This window comes from Alexandromys fortis, unplaced genomic scaffold, assembly GCF_014885135.2.
Source record: "Alexandromys fortis isolate MF-2015 unplaced genomic scaffold, M_Fortis_MF-2015_v1.1 scaffold_26, whole genome shotgun sequence".
Classification (NCBI taxonomy): domain Eukaryota; kingdom Metazoa; phylum Chordata; class Mammalia; order Rodentia; family Cricetidae; genus Alexandromys; species Alexandromys fortis.
The window spans coordinates 14,207,995-14,230,244 of record NW_026067894.1 but is presented as its reverse complement, the minus strand read 5'-3'; the positions used below and the strand labels follow the sequence as shown (position 1 = coordinate 14,230,244).

General features: G+C 49.8%; 1 protein-coding gene across 1 annotated transcript in view; it reads left to right on the top strand.

Annotated features, from left to right (window-relative positions):
* Positions 1-22,250, top strand: part of Dlgap3 (DLG associated protein 3) — a 38,671-nt gene that overhangs the window by 14,863 nt on the left and 1,558 nt on the right. The window contains exons 4-7 of the mRNA XM_050153299.1: positions 2,307-2,520; positions 2,694-3,007; positions 3,403-3,488; positions 21,067-21,551. Of these exons, the coding sequence (XP_050009256.1) occupies positions 2,307-2,520; positions 2,694-3,007; positions 3,403-3,488; positions 21,067-21,551 (1,099 nt within the window). The remainder of the gene's footprint in view (positions 1-2,306; positions 2,521-2,693; positions 3,008-3,402; positions 3,489-21,066; positions 21,552-22,250) is intronic.

Sequence of the window (22,250 nt, the reverse complement as noted above, 5' to 3'; positions counted from 1 at the left end):
GGAGGCCCCAACAACTCGAGCCCAGAGTATCCAGAATGCCAGGGTTAGCTCAGCTCCCCTGTGCTCTAGGCAGAACTCTTGGGGCTGAATAGTTTCAGTGGGCAGTGCCTCAAGCCCAGGAATAGCAGTTGGTGTAGCTCCTGCGTTTCTGGAGGGACTCTGGCACCAGCTGCCTTTGATGCTTTCGAAAGGAGGACTGAGCCAGGTACAGGAATCATGGGAGAGCCGCTGCTGAGAATGTACCTGCTACAGGATCTAGAACCTGTAGTGTCTGGACTTCTGCATGCTGGTAATGAAGTTGCTTTGGGAAGGTCACAGGAAGAAGCCCAAATAGTTCTGTGTCATTCCTTGGGTCTACACGAGTGCCACCAAGTGTAGTTCTAAACCGGCAGGTTTGGTTCTGAATATCCAGGCAGCAGAAGCAGAGAGTGGCTTGAGGGCAGGTCCCACAATCCAGGAGATTCTGATGACCAACCAGCTTTGCAGAGAACCCAAGAAGTAAGGTTGCAGTTCAGTTTTACTACTTGCCAGATTGGCATCCTTGGGCCAGATGAGCCTTCATCTGCCTGTTGGTAGATGGTGCTGGAGATGCCTGCTGTAGTCAGGGCAGAGTGTCTAGGGAAATCTCCCATCACTGAGGAGGCCAGGTTAGGGAAATACTGAGCTGTACTTTTACCCAGGGACTGTGCTACTCTTTCAGGTTTGTGACTGCAGATCACTGTGGTGACCTGAATCTTTCTGGGGGAGATGTCACAAAATGTACTTGCTGTTACAGTCTCCCTGGAGTGTTTTTTTTTTTATTTTATTTATTTATTTATTATGTATACAATATTCTGTCTGTGTGTATGCCTGCAGGCCAGAAGAGGGCACCCGACCTCATTACAGATGGTTGTGAGCCACCATGTGGTTGCTGGGAATTGAACTCGGGACCTTTGGAAGAGCAGGCAATGCTCTTAACCACTGAGCCATCTCTCCAGCCCCTCCCTGGAGTGTTTTTGAGAACCTCATCCATGACTCCGTCCAGTGGCCTCTGTACAACATCAGCAGGGTGTTTGCTCTTGGACTCAGTAATGGCAGCATTGTAGTTCTTAGGAGCCGCTGGCCTGTGCTGACCGGGTAGTCCCGGCATATCGGCATGCCCCCGAGGGCTCACTCTGTGCCAGTATCCGCTCCAGATGTCTTATGTGTCTACGTCAGCCCTCTCGGTAGCCCTCAGCCAGTGCCATTAGCACTCCCATTAGATAGAGGAGCAAACTGAAGCCCCCAGATTTTCTTATGTCCAGGCCACACCTCTAGGAAGTGGCAGATCTTGAGTTCACACCGTGGCAGGAATCTTCATGCTTTGGCTGAGTGGAAGCCCACAGTCAAGTTCATTATCCATGCAGAGTGGTGCTTGGGCTTTGTACCTGTGCCGTACTATAGACGTAAGTGAGGCCAGGGCAGTGGCCAGAGGGTTAAATGAGAGCCATAGTTAGTAGCTGTGTAGAGCCGGGCGAGGCCATAGTTTAGTAGCTGTGTAGAGCCGGGAGAGGCCATAGTTAGTAGCTGTGTAGAGCCGGGAGAGGCCATAGTTAGTAGCTGTGTAGAGCCGGGAGAGGCCATAGTTAGTAGCTGTGTAGAGCCGGGAGAGGCCATAGTTAGTAGCTGTGTAGAGCCGGGAGAGGCCATAGTTAGTAGCTGTGTAGAGCCGGGAGAGGCCATAGTTAGTAGCTGTGTAGAACCTACAAATGTTGGTAACTCTGCTCCATTACCCATCAGGTCCCAACCTGCCTTTTGGCAAAGGTCTCCACTGTTGCTTTTAATCAGTTCATAGCCAAGAATGGTGATGAACACATAGGATCCCAACACTGGGGAGACCGAAGCAGGAGGATTGCTCTGAGTTCTGATGCCAGCCTGGGTGACCATGAGGCTAAAACAAAACCATAATAAAACATGTTTTCTCCAGAAGACTGCTCTGTACCCAGAAGCTGTCCAGGAGGGTGAATATTAGTTCCTGCTTCCCTCTGCTCTGCCAGGGTCAAGTAAGGGAAAGGTGAGGGATGGGACTAGGTGGAGGGGCAAATGTGGAGGCCTGGAGTCTCGTGTGCAGCATTCCTGAAGGGAGGCGTAGGTCAGAGTTTGTGTGTTCAGAGGAAGAATGGACCAGGGTGGCCCCAAGGTAGGCTTGGGTAACCTTCTGCCCCCTAATGGAGGAGAGTCGCACAGAGCCATGGCCTCTGTGACCTAGGTGTTCTCCAAAACAAAGCTCCTAGTTGATACCACCCTAGCCCAGCATCTCAATAAAGGTACCCCTGGTCCTCTCCCAGCTCAGCGAGGAGTTCAACCAGCAGCTGGAGGCCGTGTGCGGGTCCGTGTTTGGGGAGCTTGAGTCCCAGGCCGTGGACGCCCTGGACCTGCCCGGCTGTTTCCGCATGCGGAGCCACAGCTACCTCCGGGCCATCCAGGCCGGCTGCTCTCAAGACGACGACTGCCTACCCCTCCTTGCTGCCCCTGCCTCTGTCTCAGGGAGGCCCGGCTCCTGTAAGTATGCTCTCTGTCGGTCCCTGGACGCCAATTGCGTAGATCGCTTCTCTCTGGGTAGGATTAGGCCGAAAGTGGTCGTTGGCTGTAAGGTCCTCTGTACCACGTGGGTGCAGCTGTCTGGGGATGCTGGGCCACCATCTCCATCCTGCATCCTGCGTTCCTGTTTGCAGCCTTCAACTTCAGAAAGGCCCCGCCCCCCATCCCGACGGGAAGCCAGGCCCCACCCCGCATCTCCATCACCGCCCAGAGCAGCACTGACTCTGCCCATGAGAGCTTCACTGCAGCAGAGGGCCCAGCCCGGCGCTGTAGCTCCGCGGACGGTCTGGACGGCCCGGCCATGGGCGCACGCACCCTCGAGTTGGCGCCGGTGCCACCCCGGGCCAGCCCCAAGCCCCCCACACTCATCATCAAGACTATCCCCGGCCGGGAGGAGCTGAGGAGCCTGGCGCGGCAGCGGAAGTGGCGGCCGTCCATTGGGGTGCAGGTATGGTTGGCAGTAATAACTATCCAAGGCTCTGACCCAATGTAGTTGGGAACAAATGGACGGAGATCGAAAGGGATTTCTGCATATACAGACCTTTAAACAAACAAACCAACCAACGAACAACTTGCCCTGAGCTGCAAGTAGACCCATCTTGGTCATTGATGAATCGAGGCTGCCTCCAAACAGCCCATCTCCGTTTCCCTGGTACCATGTTCTTGATGAGTGTTGAGCACTGAGCAGCATCCAGTGCCTTCCATCTTGATACTTGTACTCTCTTTTGTTTGGGACTTAACCAGTCAGCTTGGCACATAGCCACTCCTGGCCGTTCTAGTCCTCTGTGAGCCCAGTGTTTCCTTGGCTAGCCACAGCCAATGACGCCTCCATCCTGCCTTCAGGTGGAGACAATCTCAGACTCGGACACCGAGAACAGGAGCCGAAGAGAGTTCCACTCCATTGGCGTTCAGGTGGAAGAGGACAAAAGGTAGGTCACAGTGTGGGTTTCTCAGGTGTCCTTGGGGTTTGGGGATGAAGGGGAGCCAGGCCTGTGTAAAGTGCAACGTCTTTGCTAGTCTACTATCCTTGCATATGCTGCCTTCCAGGAGGGGACCACACCTTTGTGGATATGTGCGCGCGTGGGCTTGTGCGTGTGTGTGTGTGTGTGTGTGTGTGTACCTCTTTTGGAGGCCAGAGGTCGATTTTAGTTTTTCTCCTTTTTTTTTTTTTTTAAATTAAAGAAAAGTGTGTTGGGGGCTGGGAAAGTGGTGGTGCCAGCGTTGAAGATTTTCACCTTCCACCGTGATTTGTGGGAATTAAACTAAGATTGTGAAGCTATTGTGGCAAGAACTTTTGTCCACTGAGACATCCCCCCCCCCCCCCCCGTGTTTTCTTGAGACAAGGTTTCCCAAGGGCCTAGTACACACCAATTAGATTTGACTGGCTGGCTGCCAAGTCCCAGGGATCCTCCTGCCTCTGCTTTCCCAGTGCTGGGATTACAAGCGCATGCCACCATACCTGACTTTTTCACAGGGGCGTCTGGGGATAAAGCTGAGGTCCTAATGCTTGTCTAAGAAGTGCTTGCCCACTAAACTCTCTCCCCAGGCCCTTCTACTGGGGAGTCGGTTGTTCATGATGGTGTTGCCACGGTAGCCGATAACTCTGCACCGAGGTGCTTGAACTCCCACCAGTCCGGGTGATCAGGGGCTGCAGGAGAGGTGCAGTGGTCAGGGGAAGGAAAGGGGTGGTGGTGGTGGTGGTGGTGGTGGTGGCGGGGTTATCGGTAGGTGCTGAGCAGGCCTCCAGCAATTGTTCTTTAGCAGGGGATAACAGGATTCTGCCAGTCCCTTGTTACATCCTGCGGTGTACAAGTGTATGAGCTCAAAAGAAACAAACAGGAAGATTGCCTCTCGTGGGTCCCTGGCAGTTATAACACTCCTCCTCACTTGGCTCGCACAAGCATTTAACCAGTAGGGGGTACCTATTATGTGCCTGAATCAGGGGTGAATCAGAGATACTAGAATTGCCAGCAGCCACTATTTTGGCATTAGGTGGCCTCAGAAACATTGCTTCCTTAATTTCCAGCTGAAGAATTAACATTGTGAGCCCCAGAGGGAGGCCTGGAAAGAGTCCTCTCTGCTTTGGGAAGCCTGGAGGGAGACACTTTCACTAATGACCAGGTGGCAGTGCCACGGTGGCCCTGTGTGTCCTCTAGGCTTCAATGACACCAGACTGGTGGGTCTGAGGATGATGGCAGGGAACCTTCTTGGCAAGGGCTCCGAGGGCTTTCATGGTAATTGAAGTCATTAAGGCTGTAGCCGTGGCGGGGGTGACGCGAGAGCCGGCGTGGCAGCCCCTGATAGCTGTCCCCGGGCACCATTGCCGAGCCTTCCAATCCTCCCAGGGTTATTGCCGTCTCTGGGAACCTCTGGAGTAGCCTTGTTTGAGTGCCTAGGCAGTCAAGTCTTGGGGTTCCTGGGGGAGTCCCTGTCTCTGTCCACTCTGTGAAGCACCGTACTCCTTAGATGCTAGGAGACCAAGCTGCCCAGTTACCTGACCTATCTTGCAGCTGCTGTCCTCCAAACCCTTAAGAGGCCACGACAACTACAGAACAGTGTCCTGCGTGGCAGAGTTCCTTTGCAAACCATGGTTTGAATTAGAGAAGGAGTAAGAGTCATGGGTGCTACAGCTCGGTGCTCCCAGCCTCCTTCCTGCTTTCCCTAAACCAGCCCCCAAATCTTCACTGGTTCCCTGGGAAGGCTTTTTGACTCCTCATGTGGATAGGCCGCTGCTGCTGGGCAGTCCTCCATTCCTTCAAACAAGCCAGAGACCTGCAAATGTGTTGCCGTGGGCCTTTGATGAGCGCACCACCACCCAGCCATTCAGTGATGATGTCAGTCAGCCGATAATTACTGAGCATTTGGTATGAGACAGTTCCTGGGCTGTGTATCAAATGCTCTGGGAACTGTCAAAGATAAGACTTTTTACCTCATAGAAGTTATGGGCTAGAGGGAAATCAAGACTGTATAAATAATCCATGATTAAGAACAGTGTTCTGTGTAGCAGTATAATACATAAAGATGGGGATGAAGTGGATTTAGAGTAGGCAGATGAAGGGCACATGGGGGTGATGTTGGGGACAAACATTTGGGGGAGAGGATAGCGTGTGGGGAGGTGGAAAGACTCAGGTGTATGTTGGGAACTGGGGGGAGGGTCATATGGCCAGCATGGGGGGAATGGGCAGTGCTGAGAGCTGGAGAATGCTGGGGCCAGGTTGTGCAGGGCACAGGCTAAAAGAACTGGGCTCTAATTATACGTAATGAGTAGCTATTAAAAGGTTAAAGGAACAGTGTGACTCGCTTTAATTTATGTTTACAAAAGAGTATTAAGTACTGAATGGAGATTTTTTCTTTTTTTTTTAAAGATCGGGTCGCACATATCTCTAACTGGCCTAGAGCTCACTTACATAGCTGAGGCTGACCCCAAGCTCCTGATCTTCCTGCCTCCAATTCCCGAACGCTGTAATTACAGGCGTGTGCCACCACGTCGTGCCTGGCAGTAGACAGAGAGTGAGTTTGAGGGGACGAGATAGTAGAAACGAAGCGAACCAAGGTGATTCCCAGGCTGCAGGAGGGTGGTGGGTGATGTTTTGAACTCTGCCGGCTCTTACAGCAGGCTTCTCTCCAATGCACTTATAATTGGCCGAGGCTCGTGCATGTGAACTCTTAAGCTCTGGATATTGATTTCGTATTCAGCAATCTTGCTGGGCCCTTATCAAGTCTCAGGTTATCTGATAATCGTGATGGATTTTCTATATAGTTAATTAATTTCTTCAAGTGAAGATATTTTCTTTCAAATCTGTATTTTAAATGTTATTTTTTCTTTGCTGGATGGGATGATACATGTCTTTAATCCCAGCACTTAGGAGGCAGAGAGGCAAGCAGATTCTACCTTTGTGAGTTCAAGGCCACCCTAACCTACACAGTGAGTTCCAGATCAGGCAGGGGTACATAGTAAGATGTTGCTTTAATTTTTTTTATTATAATAATGTATGAAATTCCTGACATGTGTGTGTGTGTGTTTGCGCGCGCGTATGCATGTGTACCCTCATGCCACATAGTACCTGTGCGGCAGTCAGAGGACAGCTTCCAAGAGTTGGTTCTCTTCTTCCATGTTGTGAGTCCCAGAGATCAGATGTCAAGCTCAACAGGAAGTGCCTTTGCCTGCTGGAGCATCTCTCACTGGGCCTGAGATACACTTTATTTATTTTTATTTTATGTGTCTAGGTGTTTTGCCTGCTTGTGTATCTGCATAGCATATGCATGTGGGACCCCCTAGAACCCAGAAGGGGGCGTCAGATCCCTAGAACTGTAGTTATAAATAGTTGTAGGCTTCCATATGGGTGATGAGAATCGAACCTGGGTCCTCTGAAAGAGCATCCAGACTCTTAATCACTGAGCCATCTCTCCAGACCCAAAGGTAGCGTTCTAAAGATGACATTTGTAACAGTTTTTGTTTTTGTCCCTTTAGGAATTCTCTTCTGTTCCTACTCTATTAAGGTTTTTTTTTTTTTTTTTTTTTTTTTTTTTTTTTTTTTTTTTTATGAAAATCATTGGGCTGGAAAGATGGCTCAGGTGTTAAGAACACTGGCAGTTTTTGCAGAGGACCCAAGTTCTATTCCCTGAACTCATGTGACAGTTGTCAACTGTCTATAACTCCAGTTTCAATGCCCTCTTCTGACCCCAGAGGCCACCAGGCACATTCAAGTAAACCTTATAAACATGAAATAAAGTAAATAATTATTGAAAGAAGGAAAGAAAGCCATTTGGTGGTGACACAGGCCTTTAATCTCAGCACTCGGGAGACAGAGGCAGGCAGATCTCTGAGTTTGAGGCCAGTCTGGCCTATAGAGTGAGTTCCGGGACCGCCAAGGCTACACAGAAAATCCCTGTCTTGGGGGGGGGGAGGTGGGGGAGAAAATCCTCTATCCCCCACCTCCTTTTTTCTGGTGCTGGTACGCAAGCCTGAGGCCTTTGTACAAGCTAGGCAAGAGCTCTACTACTGTGCTACGTCCTTATCTATATTTTTTAAAATATAATATCTGAGTTGAACTTGATTGAATGCTGGGAGTCTGCTAAAATGATCTTACACTTTCCTTCTCCACGTGGAATGTGATATAATGAATAAATTTTCCATGTTGGTCTAGTCTTTCAGACTTAGGATAACCTCTGCTTGATTTTATTGTGTGCTTAGGTTAAATTTGGTTTTAACGGGGCTTCAATAGTGTCATTACCAAGTATATTTAATCACTTAAAGAAAGCTATCTTTAGCTGGGCGGTGGTGGCGCACGCCTTTAATCCCAGCACTCAGGAGGCAGAGGCAGGTGGATCTCTGTGAGTTTGAGGCCTAGAGGCTAGTCTGGTCTACAAGAGCTAGTTCCAGGACAGGCTACAAAACTACAGAGAAACCCTGTCTCAAAAAACCAAAAAAAAAGGAAAGAAAAAGAAAGCTATCTTTGACATAGATAATATAGTATCAGGACCCTAAGCGTCTTCTCATTTGCTGCTCTTCCACCTTTGTGTATTGCTTCATATACAAAAAATCTGGAGTTCAGAAATTATACTTTCTTAGCAGTTGGAAGGAGGGTGGGAGAAGAATGATGCTATTTTCTTTATAAGAGACTTCCTGAAAATTTTACCACTTTCACTGACATTGTTGTAACTGCATCACTTGGAGTCACCTAGCTGCAAGGGAGGCTGTGAAGTATGGTCTGTAACCCTGGAAACAGCTCACAATCAGGGCTTTTTTTTTTTTTTTTTCTTTTTTTGCTAAAGACCAAACTAAAAATGAATATATGGAGCTTTAGCAGTATTTCTTCTTCCTTCCTTTCTTCCTTTCTTCCTTTTCTTTTCTTCTTTTTCCTTTCCCTTTCTTTCTTTTTTTCTTTTCTTTCTTTCTTTTTTTTTTGATACAAGGTTTCTTTGTGTAGTCCTGGCTGTCCTGGAACTCACTCTGTAGACCAGACTGGCCTCAAACTCAGAGATACCTGCCTGCATCTGCCTTCCTGAGTACTGGAATTAAAAGCCTGCACCACCATGCCTGGTTGTCTTAGAAAGTGGTTTTAAAAATCAGTCTTGTTATATTATTTTTTAATATTGGCCCATAAGTTTTTTAGAGACAATTTCTTGTAGCCCAGGTTGGCCTCGAACTCTGACCTTCTTGCCTCTATCTCTCAAGTGCTAGGATTACAGGTGTGTGCCACTATGCTTCTGTCATAATTTTGTTTCAGTTATTGTTCAGTTTACATATTATGCTCATGCTAGACTTTTTTTTTTAAATTTTATTTTATGTGCATTTGGCCTTCATGTATGTCTGTGTGAGGCTGTCAGAAGCCCTGGAACTGGAGTTACAGACAGGTGTAAGCTGCCATATGAGTGCTGGGAATTGTGTTCGGGTCCTCTGGAAGAGCAGCCAGTGCTCTTAACCACTGAGCTGTTTCTCCAGCCCTCATGCTAGACTTCTAACATGAGTTTGATAGTGTTCTCTGTGTGTGTTCTTAGAAACAGTTTTATAAAGCAAAATGATATTTTCCCCAAGAGTTAGCAAAGGTTGCCTATACAACTTTCTAGTCTAGTGCCTTTTGGGGAGTGGAGAAGTTTTATCTTTAGTTTATTTATTGGTTATTAATCTATTCTGGCTTTATTATTTTTTCTTCTTGAGTCAGTATTTTTAAACCATTGTATAAAAACGGACAACTTACAAAGTGTGTGGCACAAAATATTCTTCCTCTTGCTATGATAACGCGGTAAATGTTCATTCTTTCTCTATGTGGTTTTATTTATTTATTTATTTTGCATTCCTAATACTGTGTTGTTTCAGTCACTGTTCTATTGCTGAGAAGAGACACCATGACCAAGGCAATTTATAAAGGAAGGCATTTAATTGTGGCCTTTCTTAGTTTCAGAGGAGGGTTAGTCTATGAGCATTACAGCAGGGAGCATGGAGGCACACAGGCTAACCAGCCTGCCTGGTACTGGAGCAGTACTGAACCTTTGCATCTTGATCCAAGGGCAGCGGACCGGCGGGGGGGGGGGGGGGGGGGGGGGGGGGGGGGGGGGGCGGGCGCATTGGAGCCCATGGGGCTGGAGTTACAGATGTTTGTGAACTAACTGGCCCTTGGGTGTTGGGAATTGAATCTGGGTCCTCTGGACCCAGCCAGTGCCCTTCAACACTGAGCCATATCTCTAGTCCAATTTCTGAGATTACTGAGACATTCTCCGTCATGCATACATACATATAATAGATATATATGTGTGTGTGATGTATCTCATATGTGATTGACTATAAATTGTGACTCTCAGATGTTTGTATTTTACTTTCTTCATATGTTTAATTCACAGTTCAGGCGGAGAGGTGCATAATATCTCACACAGGCTGAGCATGGTAGCAATCACGAAGCAAGGCCACACAAATCTCTGTGAGTCAGAGGCCAGCTTGGTTTACATAGCCAGACCTAGGCCATCCAGGGCTGTGACCCTGTCTCAAAAAGAAAGAAAGCAAAGCAGATTCATAGAAGTACTTCAGGAATTTGAAGCCAGCCTGGAAAACAGTGAGACCCTGTATTTAAAAAGGAAGGGTCATAAAGGCAGAGGCAGGTGAATTTCTGTGAGTTTGAGGCCAGCCTTGTCTTCAAAACAAGTTCCAGGTCATCCAGGGCTTCACAGTGAGACATTGTCTCAACACAGAATTGATAGCACATTGCTTTATTTTTTTTTCTAGGAACACAGTTAGTCAATAGTTCCTCATACACATAAACAAGAGCCTTGGAAAGCTTTATTTCATGGAGCTTTTTAGGAGGGTGACCACTCTAAGACGAGGGTGGCCACTCTAAAACACGGCTAGCCACAAACACACGGTGATCCTCCTGCCTCGGTCTCCCATCTGCTGGGATGATAGGTGTGCTTACCACGCCGCCTTAATTCCCTCTTCCTAACCTGCCTGTGTGCTTCTGTAGTGTTTTGATTATACCTCTTCAAAGGACTGCGCTAGACCAGCCACTGTGTTCTTTGTGGCCCAATCGTGTAGATTTACAAACATGCATGAATGTGTGCAGTCTGCTCCTGCCCACTCCTTCCTCGGGTGCTCCATTACCTCCTCGCTGGGGTACCACTTGAGCTTCAGATCCCTTTGGAAATTAATATCTCAGCTTGAAGTTTCTGTGTTTCCCTGGTAGAACACACTGGAATCCCACATCCCTATACAAAACAGCTTTCGTGTCCTGATTTCCCAGCATCCTCCTTCCGGGCTGCATTCCCGAAACACCAGCGTGAGATTTTTTTTTTTTTTTACAGTCTACATTTATAAACAAAGTTGACCTCTTTGGCTGTTGGCTTTGTGTGGGAAACCTCCCTCCATCTCCCCCTGGTGCATAGGTTTGGGGTGTCTCCTCCCTTCCCCCCTTAGCGTTTCCTTCTAGCCTTCCGCATACGTCGGGCCGATCCCCCTGTGGCTTTCTTGGCTTAGAGATCCTCTGACTATTCAAGTTTTAAGACTGCATTTTGTTTCTGGAACCCCGAAGCCGGCTCCTGTTTCCAAGCCTGGCATCGGAGCAGAAACACCTTTCCGATTTTATTTTCTCCAGCTCTTCTAGGTGTTTGGGTGGGGGCGGGCGCTTCCTACCTTCCTTCTTCTGTCATTTCCACGAGACCGAGACAGTAGCCAACAGCAGGAGAAGAGGATCAAATAGAGACACAGCGGGCGGCGTGAAGGCAGACTGACAGGGAGAGTGGTGTGAGCCGCGAGGTCTTGGTGGTGAGCTCGTTAGGGGAGAGATGGTGAGGAACTGAGTCTCTGGAACAGGTGCTCACACTGGGAATCCAGAGGGAGTGACAGGTGGGGACAGGGCAGATCTGGCCCATCTCTCTGGCTAGCCGTCCTTGCTCGTCTGCCGAAGGCATCCTTTGTTATACACCTGCACAGCTCGTGCCAACCCTTCTGTCCCTGGCACTTTAATTCTGGCCCACCACACACCATGCCCCAACTGCTACCTACCTGTGAGCCATGGAGCCCAGTAGCCGTGCTCGGCAAACTGCCAGGCCGCTCTCTACCCGCTGCCACCCACTTTTCTGGATTTCTCACCTTTCTTGCTTCCCAGTCTGTACTTTGCTGGGCAGCGCCAGTGAGATGGCCGCTTGCTATCAAATCTCACAACCTGAGTCCAATCCCTGGAAGCCATGATGGGAGGAGAAAGCCGACTCCTGCCAACTGTCCTGTGACCTCCATATTTGCACCACGGCACACACGCATATACTAAGTAAATAAATAAGCAAATAAATGTAAAAGCACCACCACCCGTTGACATGCTCCCTGATGGCTTCTTGGGTGGAGTTCGGGTGTATTGCCTCTTCTTTCTGAAGCTTGTCTGTGGATGCCTCCTGTTACCCATCGCTGGGGGGGACTGACTCTGGTTCCATCTCCTCTGACCCTCTCCATTTGCTTACCGGGTTTCTGGATCCCTGTTAAGCTTGTCAAATACTTTTTGGGCACCAGGCTATCAGGATGACCTGAATCAGATGAACCCCTGCCCTTGGAAGCTTAGCCTCAGGGTCATTGAGACCGTCACAGAAACAAAGCTAGAAGTTCCTGATGCTCTTGTCTTCTGACCCAGACCCCTGGACCACAGTCAGAGCACAGCATACGCAGAAAAGCCGTTCCCGAGACTTATGGGGGCTAAAGAAAAGGTGATCATGTTGCTGATGTTATTTTGAAATAGGGTCTCATGTAGCTCAAGCTGACCTCAAAATTCTGTATCCCAGCCCTGGGGAGGCAGAGGCAGGTGGATCTCTTCTAATTCAAGTCTGGTGTATCATTGCACCTTGCCGATATTAACTACACACACACCCCCGTTGCACTCCCTTGTTCTCCCCCCAACGGTGCCTCTCCTTCTCCAAATTGCCCCCGTTCTGATTTAATGTCATATTTGTCCATATGCATATGGACTATGTAGACATGTATATTTAAATCACGTTCCATATGTGAGGGAATTGGGATATTTATCTTTTATCTCTGTTCCCTTGTCTTTTCCCCTTTAAACCCCTTCCTCCCTACCTCTCTCTCTCTCTCTCTCTCTCTCTCTCACACACACACACACACACACACACACACACACACACAAATCTAGATTTTGCACCTGAGAAAAATGGGCTGGTTTTTTGTTTGTTTGTTTGTTTGTTTGTTTTTTTTTTTTTTTTTTTTTTTTGGTTTTTCGAGACAGGGTTTCTCTGTAGCTTTGGTGCCTGTCCCGGAACTAGCTCTCGTAGACCAGGCTGGCCTAGAACTCCCAGAGATCCGCCTGCCTCTGCCTCCCCGAGTGCTGGGATTAAAGGCGTGTGCCACCACCGCCCAGCAGGCTGTTTTTTTGAGTCTGATTTATTTTGATTACACAATGGTGTCCACTTTCTTTAAGTGTCATAATTTCACTTTCTTCATGGCTGCCTGGAGAGGTTCTTAACTGACCCTTGTGGCCTCTGAGTCTGCCTTGCTGGACCCATGCTTAAAGTCTTGGCTTCTCTCTCAGAGAGGAGCTTCCCCAGAGACTGGTGCACTGATATGTCCCTTTCCCTCCCCCTGCCCCCTCATCTCCCGCCCCCACCATCCTGCTGCCAAACTCTCCCTGCAAAACCCTTGCCAGTTTGTGGGTACTGACTGTTCCTTGGATACTCTATCCCTTGGGGTAATCCAATTTCTGCCCAGAGAGCCACAAGAGGGACAACTCCCTGAAGTAGGCAGGATAATGACTTCCAGGATTACCAGGAGCTCAATCATTGTCACCAGAAAGAACTGGAGGGGGAGGCCTCCACAGCCTGGTTAAAAGGCCCCAGAGACAATATGACACATTGTTTCCCATGACTGGTAGACCACAAAGGAAGCCAAGTCCTACCTGGCAGCTTACAGCTGGTGAAGACCACAGCAGTGACTGTCAAGTCCCAAGCCAAATAGGGACATAAATTCTGGATGTCAAGAGCTTGAAGATTCGTGTCATTTTAGGATTAGGTTTGGGCGTGAGTTACAGAAAACCCATGCTGGACAGGGACTGAAATATGCCAGGAGTTGCTTCCTTGCTTGCTTAGGTGGTCACAGGACTGGTTGATGTTCCACAGGCTCAGAACCCAGGTGACATTCTCCACACGGTATCTCGAGTTCCAAAACAGTTGAGGTGTAGACATCAAGTCTGCATTGTAGTCATAGGGAGCAGGAAAGGACAAGTAAAGGATACAGCCTTCCTTTTTTTTTAAACATTGTGTGTGTGTGTGTGTGTGTGTGTGTGTGAGAGAGAGAGAGAGAGAGAGAGAGAGAGAGAGAGAGAGAGAGAGAGAGAGAGAGAATGTGTGGGTTAAAGAGGACAACTTGTAGGAGTGGTCTCTTTCCTTCCATTGAGCTCAAGCTCCTGCCTGTGGTTAGGCTTGGTGCAGGTGCCTTTGCTGAACCGTCCTGCTGGCCTAGCCCCTACTTTGAATAACACTTTGGTTACTGTGGCCTTGTGCGTGCCAGGCAAGTTCTCTCCCACTGTAACTACATGCCCAGCCCAACACTTCCTTTCAAAGAGCACCTTCTAGAAGTTGTAAATAACAGTTCTGCTCGCATCCCATGGGCTAGAACCTTGCCGCTTAGCTCTACCTAGTTCCAAGAGAGGTTGGGAAATGAATTATTATCCAAAGCGGCCACCTGTCCAGCTTAAAATCGCGGGGCTCTGTTACTGAGGAAGAGAGGAAGAATAGATGTTGGGGATAATTACTACCCCTCACCCTTGCAGCCAACCAGCCAATCAGCTGGCCCGCCAACATTGATGTTTGAGGAACTGCTCTATTTAGTGAGAGAGACGGGTATGCAAATAACGGACGCCAGTACCACGTGGCGGGGAGGATAAAGGAGGTTTTGTTCCCCGTGCTGCGGGAGAACAGCTGGGAACGATCGACAGCAATCAGAATAATTAATGACTACAATGGCCGAGCTGGGGCCGCAGCTCTGCTGGGCTATTGTGTTCCCGGGGGCTCCTTTTCTCGGTGGCAGCGAGAGCCACAAACTTTCCTACTTCTCCACAATAGCTCGCACAATGGCAGGCCAGGTGCTGGCCCTTCTTCCCATACATTATCTCCCAGCTCTGGAGCTGGTACAGTCGTCATCCTCACTTTAGAAGATGACAGAACCAGGCACGAGCCATCCAGCTGGCTTTGGAACCAGGCAGCCTGGCTCTAGAGAACCCAGTATCAGTACTCTACTGATACCCCCCAAACAGCCCATTCTCCTTCCTCTCCTGGCCCCCACAAATCTCCAGCAGGTAGCTTCCTTGTGATGACTGAGGCTTTCGTCCGGGACCTGATCCATTTCCACGCCAGCTCCTAGCTTGCTTGTACCTCTTCCCTCTCCTCAGCCATCGGCCCTGCCTCAGTGGTCGGACAACTGATTGCTGGGGAGTCCTGGGGTGGGGTGCAGTGACGTGAGGTGGCCTTTGCCTGGATTGGGTCACTGTGCTGTCTCAGGAAGTCACATCGCCTGTAAAGGGCATCTTTTCTCTCTGCGAGTAGGGACGATGCTGTCACCCTGAGGCTAGGGACATTAAGTCATGTTAGGTGATTAGTTAGCATTTACTAAGTGCTCAGAAAGTGTTAACGGTTATCCCACCCCCACTCGGACTGTGGCTCTTCTCTGTCTTCAGTCAATTTCTCTCTACACATTTTTTTTTTTAAAGATTTTTTATTATATATACAGGGTTCTTCCTGCATGTATCCTACAGGCCAGAAGAGGGCGCCAGATCTTATTACAGATGGTTGTGAGCTACCATATGGTTGCTGGGAATTGAACTCAGGACCTCTGGAAGAGTAGCCAGTGTTCTTTACGTCTGAGCCACCTCTCCAGCCCATAAATATATATTTATTATCTTATATTTCTGGGGCTCAGAAGTCATTCCTAGATTTACCTGGGCTAACATCAAACAAAGTGTTGGCAAGACTATGTCCCTTCTGGAGGTTGGAGGAAGAATTCATTTTGTTACCTTTTTTAAAAAAATTTATTCTCCTTTTTATTTCGGTGATCACAGGGATTAAACCCAGGGCCTTGTGCATGTTAGGCAGGTCGTCTTCCACTGAGCCACACACCCAGCCCTCCGTTTATTTCTTTCCCAGGTTTTTCGTTCTCTGTCTCCTTTCTGGGCTCCCTCCCTTGTCCATAAGGACCCACATGATTAAGGTGCACACATCTGGTGTGTTACTCTCCTCTCATTACTGTTACAAAGTACCTAACAGAAGCAACTTAAGAAAGGAAGACTAGGGCTGGAGAGATGGCTCAGAGGTTAAGAGCCCTGACTGCTCTTCCAGAGGTCCTGAGTTCAATTCCCAGCAACCACATGGTGGCTCACAACCATCTGTAATGAGGTCTGGTGCCCTCTTCTGGCATGCAAGCATGTATGGAAGGAATGTTGTATACATAATAAATAAATAAATCTTTTTTAAAAAAAAGAAAGGAAGACTATTTTCTCTGTGATTAGGAGACTTGGTCCTGCCGGGTCATGGTGGCACACACCTTTAATAATCCCAGCACTCAGGAGGCAGAGATAGTCAGATCTCTAAGTTCAAGGCCAGCCTGGTCTACAGAATGAGTTCCAGGACAGCCAAGGCTACACAGAGAAACCCTGTCTCGAAAAACCTGAAGGGGGGGCGGGGCGGGGTCCTTTATGGCAGGCTGAGCATGAGGTATTGCATCCCAGGTCAGGAAACTGAGAGCTGAGTGTCCAGCATGAGAAGATACTCAGCAGGCTTTCTGCTCCTGCCTGGACTGCTTAGGGCGGGTCTGTTCCCCCTCAGTGAAGCATCTCCAGGAATGGCCTCCCCGACAGACCCAGAGGTGTGCTCCCCGAGCAGTTCTGAACCCCAGCCAGCTTGACTAGTAAGATGAACCTTCAAATCTGAATAACCCACGCTATTCATCTCATCTTGGGATCCTGAACTTGGCCAAGTCCACAAAGTCCCCTTTGCCATGGGAGGAGGCATACCTCCAGGTTCCAGGGATCAAGAAAGGAACCTCTTTGGGCACGATTATCTCACACATCCCACTCAGGTTCCCCCCTTCCCCCAGGATATGACTACCGAGAGCTACCCCAAAATGCTCTTCCTCCAGTGGGCATTCCCCTTACTCCTACTTGCTTCTCAGACACCATCTTTTGTTTTGTTTTTTTGAGACAGGGTTTCTCCATGTAGCCCTGGATGTCCTGGAACTTTCTCTGTAGACCAGGCTGACCTCGAACTCACAGAGTTCCACCTGCCTTTGCCTCCGAGTGCAGGCATTAAAGGTGTGCACCACCACTGCCTGGCTTCAGACGCCATCTTTGATGAGGTTGTTATAACTGGTTTCCCCCACTTCCTGAAAGCCCATGCTGTCTACACCTACTCTTGCTTGGCCAGCTTTTCATTCTTAACCAAGCTGCCTACTTCTGTTGGCTGTTTGGGCCTCCTGGAGGCCATCCTCTCCTCTGTCTGCCTTTACATATTTCTCCTGGCTTGATGGTCGGTCTATCTATCTATCTATCTATCTATCTATCTATCTATCTATCTGTCTGTCTATCTATCTTTAAACTACATTCATGTCTGCTAAGCGGTGGTGACGCACAGCTTTAATCCCAGCACTCAGGCGGCAGAGGCAGATGGATCTTTATGAGTTTGAGGCCAGCCTGGTCTATAGAGCCAGTTCCAGGACACCTAGAGCTACACAGAGAAACCCTGTTTTGAAGAAACCCAAACAAACAAAGAGTTACATTTATCTGTGTGTATTTGTGTCTGTGTGTGTGTGTACATATGCACATGCGTGTGTACCTGTGTGCACCAAGGCATATGGGTGACTGTCAGGACAGTCGAAGGAGTTGGTTCTTTCCTGGCACTGTGTGGGTCCTAGGGCTTGAACTCAGGCTACAATGCTTGGCAACAAGGGCTTTTACCTACTGAGCATCTCAGTTTCTCTTCCTCCTGGCATGTCCCCCTCCTCCCTCTGTCCCCTCTGGTTTCATCCTCTCTGAGTGTTGTGCTGTCTCGACCTCCGTGTGGAATGTCCAGCTTGCCCCAGGGTTTTAGATCTTTAATCCAGTGCTCTTTCTTACTGTGATCTTGTCCCGCACTAATGGCTAGCTCACAAGGATGGCTGACTGCTGCCCGTCCTGTGCAAACATGACTGTTGGCTGGGAGCGGTAGTGAGGTCCACGCTTCACTGAGCCCAGCTGCTCCACAGCTCCCTCAGCTTTCCTTGGAGTATATGCATTGAGAGAGTTCACTGCGGAAGGGACTTAGAACCACGAAGCCTGGGGCACTTTCCTGCTTCTGCCCGAGATAGTGTGGAATCCTCCTCAGGACTTCCCCTGAGGTCAGATGAAGGCAGCAGGCCAGTGGAGCAGAGTGTGTTTAGTGGGGAGCGACCTTAGAGAGGCAGCTCTAGGAGGAAACCTTTACTTTGGGTCACAGTTTCAAAGAGTGCAGGCTGTCATTGGGGGGCAGGCTGTTCATGTTGGTGTGAGCTTGTGGCCTGTTCCCTTGTTGGCAGACAGGGAAGCAGAGAGCCCAGGCCTGTATCAGAAATAGAACAGTCCTCAAGGCCCACCCTGCAGTGACCCAGTGTGGCTAGTTAGCTCACAGGTTTCAGAGGTTCCACAACCTCCCAAACCTTGTCAACAGTTGGGGACCAGTTGTTCAAACATAAGCTTGTGGGGGTCATTTAAGACTCCAAACTCTTACAACAGGGAAACGGGTTGGGATGGTACCTCTTCAGAAATGTAGTCGCTGGGGACCGTGACCTCTGGTGTTTGCAGTTTCTGGAGCTTGGAAGGAGCCACTGGCCAAGTGTAGCTGGAAGGCACAAATATTCATAGGGGACCAAGGAGTATCCTGAGAGTATAGTTAGTCACTCTAGTTAGTTAGAGTCTAGTTAGTCACTCTAGTTAGTCACCAGAGAGACTAATTAATCAAATCAGTGGAGTTGCTTTCAATGCAGGAAGACTGTTGGGGGGCACAGAGCTGAGGCGTGATCTTGGGAGCAGCCAGGGGACTCACAGACAAAGAGAATAGCCAGGGAGCGAGAGTGAAAACGGCCATCTCAGGCAGGGGAACAGCATGCTCAGAGGTCTGGAGTCAGAATGTCATCTACTTAGGGATCAAGGAGGATGTGGAGAGGAGGAGGCTGAGGATGTGGGTGCATCCAGACAATAGGCGCTTCAGGTCAGGGCTGGCACAGAAGTTTGAGCTTTCTCTTGCTGGCCCTGGGGAGTCATGGGAATTTGAGCAGGGGGATGACTTAGAAGAGCTTGTCTTTGGAAGACTACTCCAGTCTTGGGATAGACTGGGCAGAAATTGCTGGGTTCCAGACCTTAACATATATGAGATATGATTTTTGGCAAAGGAAATAAATACCTTGGAAATTATTGTCCCATTCTGATGGTTTTATATGTGTGCATATGTATATTTATTACATGTGTATATTTTTATATAATACATATTTAATTAGACGGTTGTTATTTTAGATAGGGTCTCTCTCTGTAGCCCTGACTGGCCTGGAACTCACAGAGATCTTCCTGCTTCTGCTTCCTGAGTGCTCGGATTAAAGGTGTGCACGACCACACGGGGACTTTCGACTGTATTTTACATGCATCCGCATACATCTTAGATGGCCTGGATGGAGAACTTCTCTAAAGCACACAGTGACATGTGTAACATTAGGACTCAGGGGTGCTTCCTGGTCCAGGGCTTTCCTTCCTCTTCGCTGTACTGAGTGAATGCAGAGGTATCTGAAAAGGAGGCCAGGCCAATAGGGTGGATGGCGCCCAGGGCAGATGCCAAGGTAGCCAGTAGTCAGGGTGGATGGCGCCCAGGGCGGACGCCAAGGTGGCCAGTAGTCAGGGTGGATGGCGCCCAGGGCGGACGCCAAGGTGGCCAGTAGTCAGGGTAAATGGCACCCAGGACGGACACCGAGGTGGCCAGTAGTCAGGGTGGATGGCGCCCAGGGCGGACACCGAGGTGGCCAGTAGTCAGGGTGGATGGCGCCCAGGGCGGACACCGAGGTGGCCTGTAGTCAGGGTGGATGGCGCCCAGGGCAGACGCCAAGGTGAAAGCCGTGTGGGAGGCAGGGAAAGTAGTATGTTCTTTCTCCGTTCTCTGGGTGGGGGCAGGGACATGGGGTTCGTTGGAGACTGCACATGAGTGGATCTCTCTTTCCTGAGTCCTGCAGCATCCTTCTGGGCCTGGTTTCTATGGCAACAGGCTCCCAGCAGGCAGCCTGCCAGCTGGAAGGAAGCAGGCAGGCAGGCTTGGAGAGAAGGCCTGGGCCACAGGAGGAAGGTTGGAATTTCGGGGATTGTGGAGGGAGGGTGCAGTTAGGAGAGTCTCCTGGGAAGACCGGAAAGGGCTGGATGGGCCCGTGGAGATGTCTCATGAAACCCTCTTCCCTTTTAAACGTGTGACTGTGGAGGTAGATGAGGACCCACGGCCCTCTCCTTTGAGGTTCTTGAATTCCCAGACTACTTCAACTTCTGTTCATCTTTGACACACACCCCCAGCCCGACTCCTACTTCCGAAAGTCTTGTCTGGCCCCAACCTCATGCGTCACAGTGCTCACTGACTTCTCACAGAAGAGAGCCCCTACTCTGAACTCAGAGTGGGAAAAATGAACAAGGCCAATTGACTTTCTGTTTTGCATAGGATTTGCATATAATTAACTCACAGACAAGAAATTTCCAGGCCCTATGTCATTCCTGCCAACAACTTAATTCAGCTCCACTGGTTCTGGCAGACTGTCTGGCCAGGCTCTGGGCTGAGCCATCAGGGTCCCCAGGGGTGAAGTCCTCCGCTGTATGCCCACTCCATCCCAAGCTGCTCCCAGGCAGTTCTTCCTTTAGCTGGTGCCTCCCAGATTGCAGCCCTGGGTTTATAGCTTGACTCTGCCACTCCGAAGCTGGATGACCTAGGACCTCTTTGGGTCCCATTTGTCAGTGTCTCTGTGGACCTAGGACACACTGTATGGCCACTGTACACCAGCAGAGGCATATCTTTTCTAGAATACTGAATTGCAAGCTGGGTATGGTGACTCAGCACCTATAATACTAATACTCCGGAAGCTGAGGCAGGAGGCTCGCTCGCTCACCTTGTGAGTGCAGCCTGGGGATTCATTGTGAGTTCCAGGTCAACCTGGGTACAGAGTGAGACCTTGTCTCAAAACAACAAACCGCAAAGGAAAAATAACGAAATGCTTCTGCATTCCTTGCTCAAGAGCTACTGGAGCCAGGAGCCCCACAGCTTGCTCTACTTTGCTTGGTGTGTCCAAGCATCTCTTACTGGTTGTAGGTACAGGTTGTTAAATAAATACTTTGTCATTGCTGTTTCGTGGAAGTACAATAGGTCGGTATGTTCGCTGCAAGGGCCAATTGATTTTAAGTGTGTAGTGGTCATTGTTTTGTAGGCTTTTGCTTGGAGTTGGGATGAGGGAGGACCTGGGGTGACCTAAGCAGGAGCAGAGAGCACAGGCATCTTCCTCCACAGGCGGGCAAGGTTCAAGCGCTCCAACAGCGTGACCGCCGGTGTGCAGGCAGACCTGGAGCTGGAGGGCTTGGCTGGCCTGGCCACTGTGGCCACAGAAGACAAGGCCCTGCAGTTCGGACGTTCCTTCCAGAGGCACGCCTCTGAGCCCCAGCCCGGACCCCGGGCCCCCACCTACTCAGTCTTCCGCACGGTCCACACGCAGGGCCAGTGGGCCTACCGCGAGGGCTACCCACTGCCGTACGAGCCGCCAGCCACTGATGGGTCGCCTGGCCCTACCCCTATCCCCGCCTCTGGTCCCGGGTCCGGCCGCCGAGATTCTTGGATGGAGCGCGGTTCACGTAGCCTCCCCGACTCAGGCCGCACGTCCCCCTGCCCACGGGACGGCGAGTGGTTCATCAAGATGCTGCGGGCAGAGGTGGAGAAACTGGAACATTGGTGCCAGCAGATGGAGCGTGAGGCGGAGGACTATGAGCTTCCGGAGGAGAGTGAGTCCCCTGCCACCCACGAAGGGGAGAAGGGCGATGGCCCCTCCCCTCAGGCTTGCCTCCTCTTTGGTCCTCCATACTGGAATGTGAGGTTCCCACTGGCAATAGGGCATACTAGGGGTGCCTAGAAAGGGACAGTTTTAGAGGCCAGGGCTAGGACTGGAGGCGGGAGGGGGGTGGATCATGACCAGGCAAAAGGAGGTAGCTACCAGTCTAAGTCACTAACTCCATGAGGTACAATCTGTTCAGATCTGCACAAGTATACCATTCCAGTATGAGGTTGGTGGTAAGACCGGGGGACTACATTACCATTCTGATTTGAGAATAGCTTTCCCAGAGGATGCTGGGATTCCTCAATGAAAGATGGAGGCTTTTAACATCATTGGAGGAGGCAGCTCAAGTGAGAACAAGTTTGAGGAAGAGAGGGAAGGTCAGCATGGCAGCCAGCCGTGAGACAGAGGGAATGCCCCGTCCCCACGAATCCAATCTGAGGGGAGCCAGTGTCAGGTTCCAGAGATGAATTAACAATTCTTAACAAACCAAGGATGTTACTGATAAGTAACAGAATCTGGTCAGTGAATGGTCGTCACGCTATTGCTCTGGCCAAGGCTGGAAAGCTAGATTGGAGGGGGAGGCACTGGTGGGGAAGGACCAGCACTTGGTAAATTACGGCTTGTGAAGGAAGGAACTCCGTTGAGG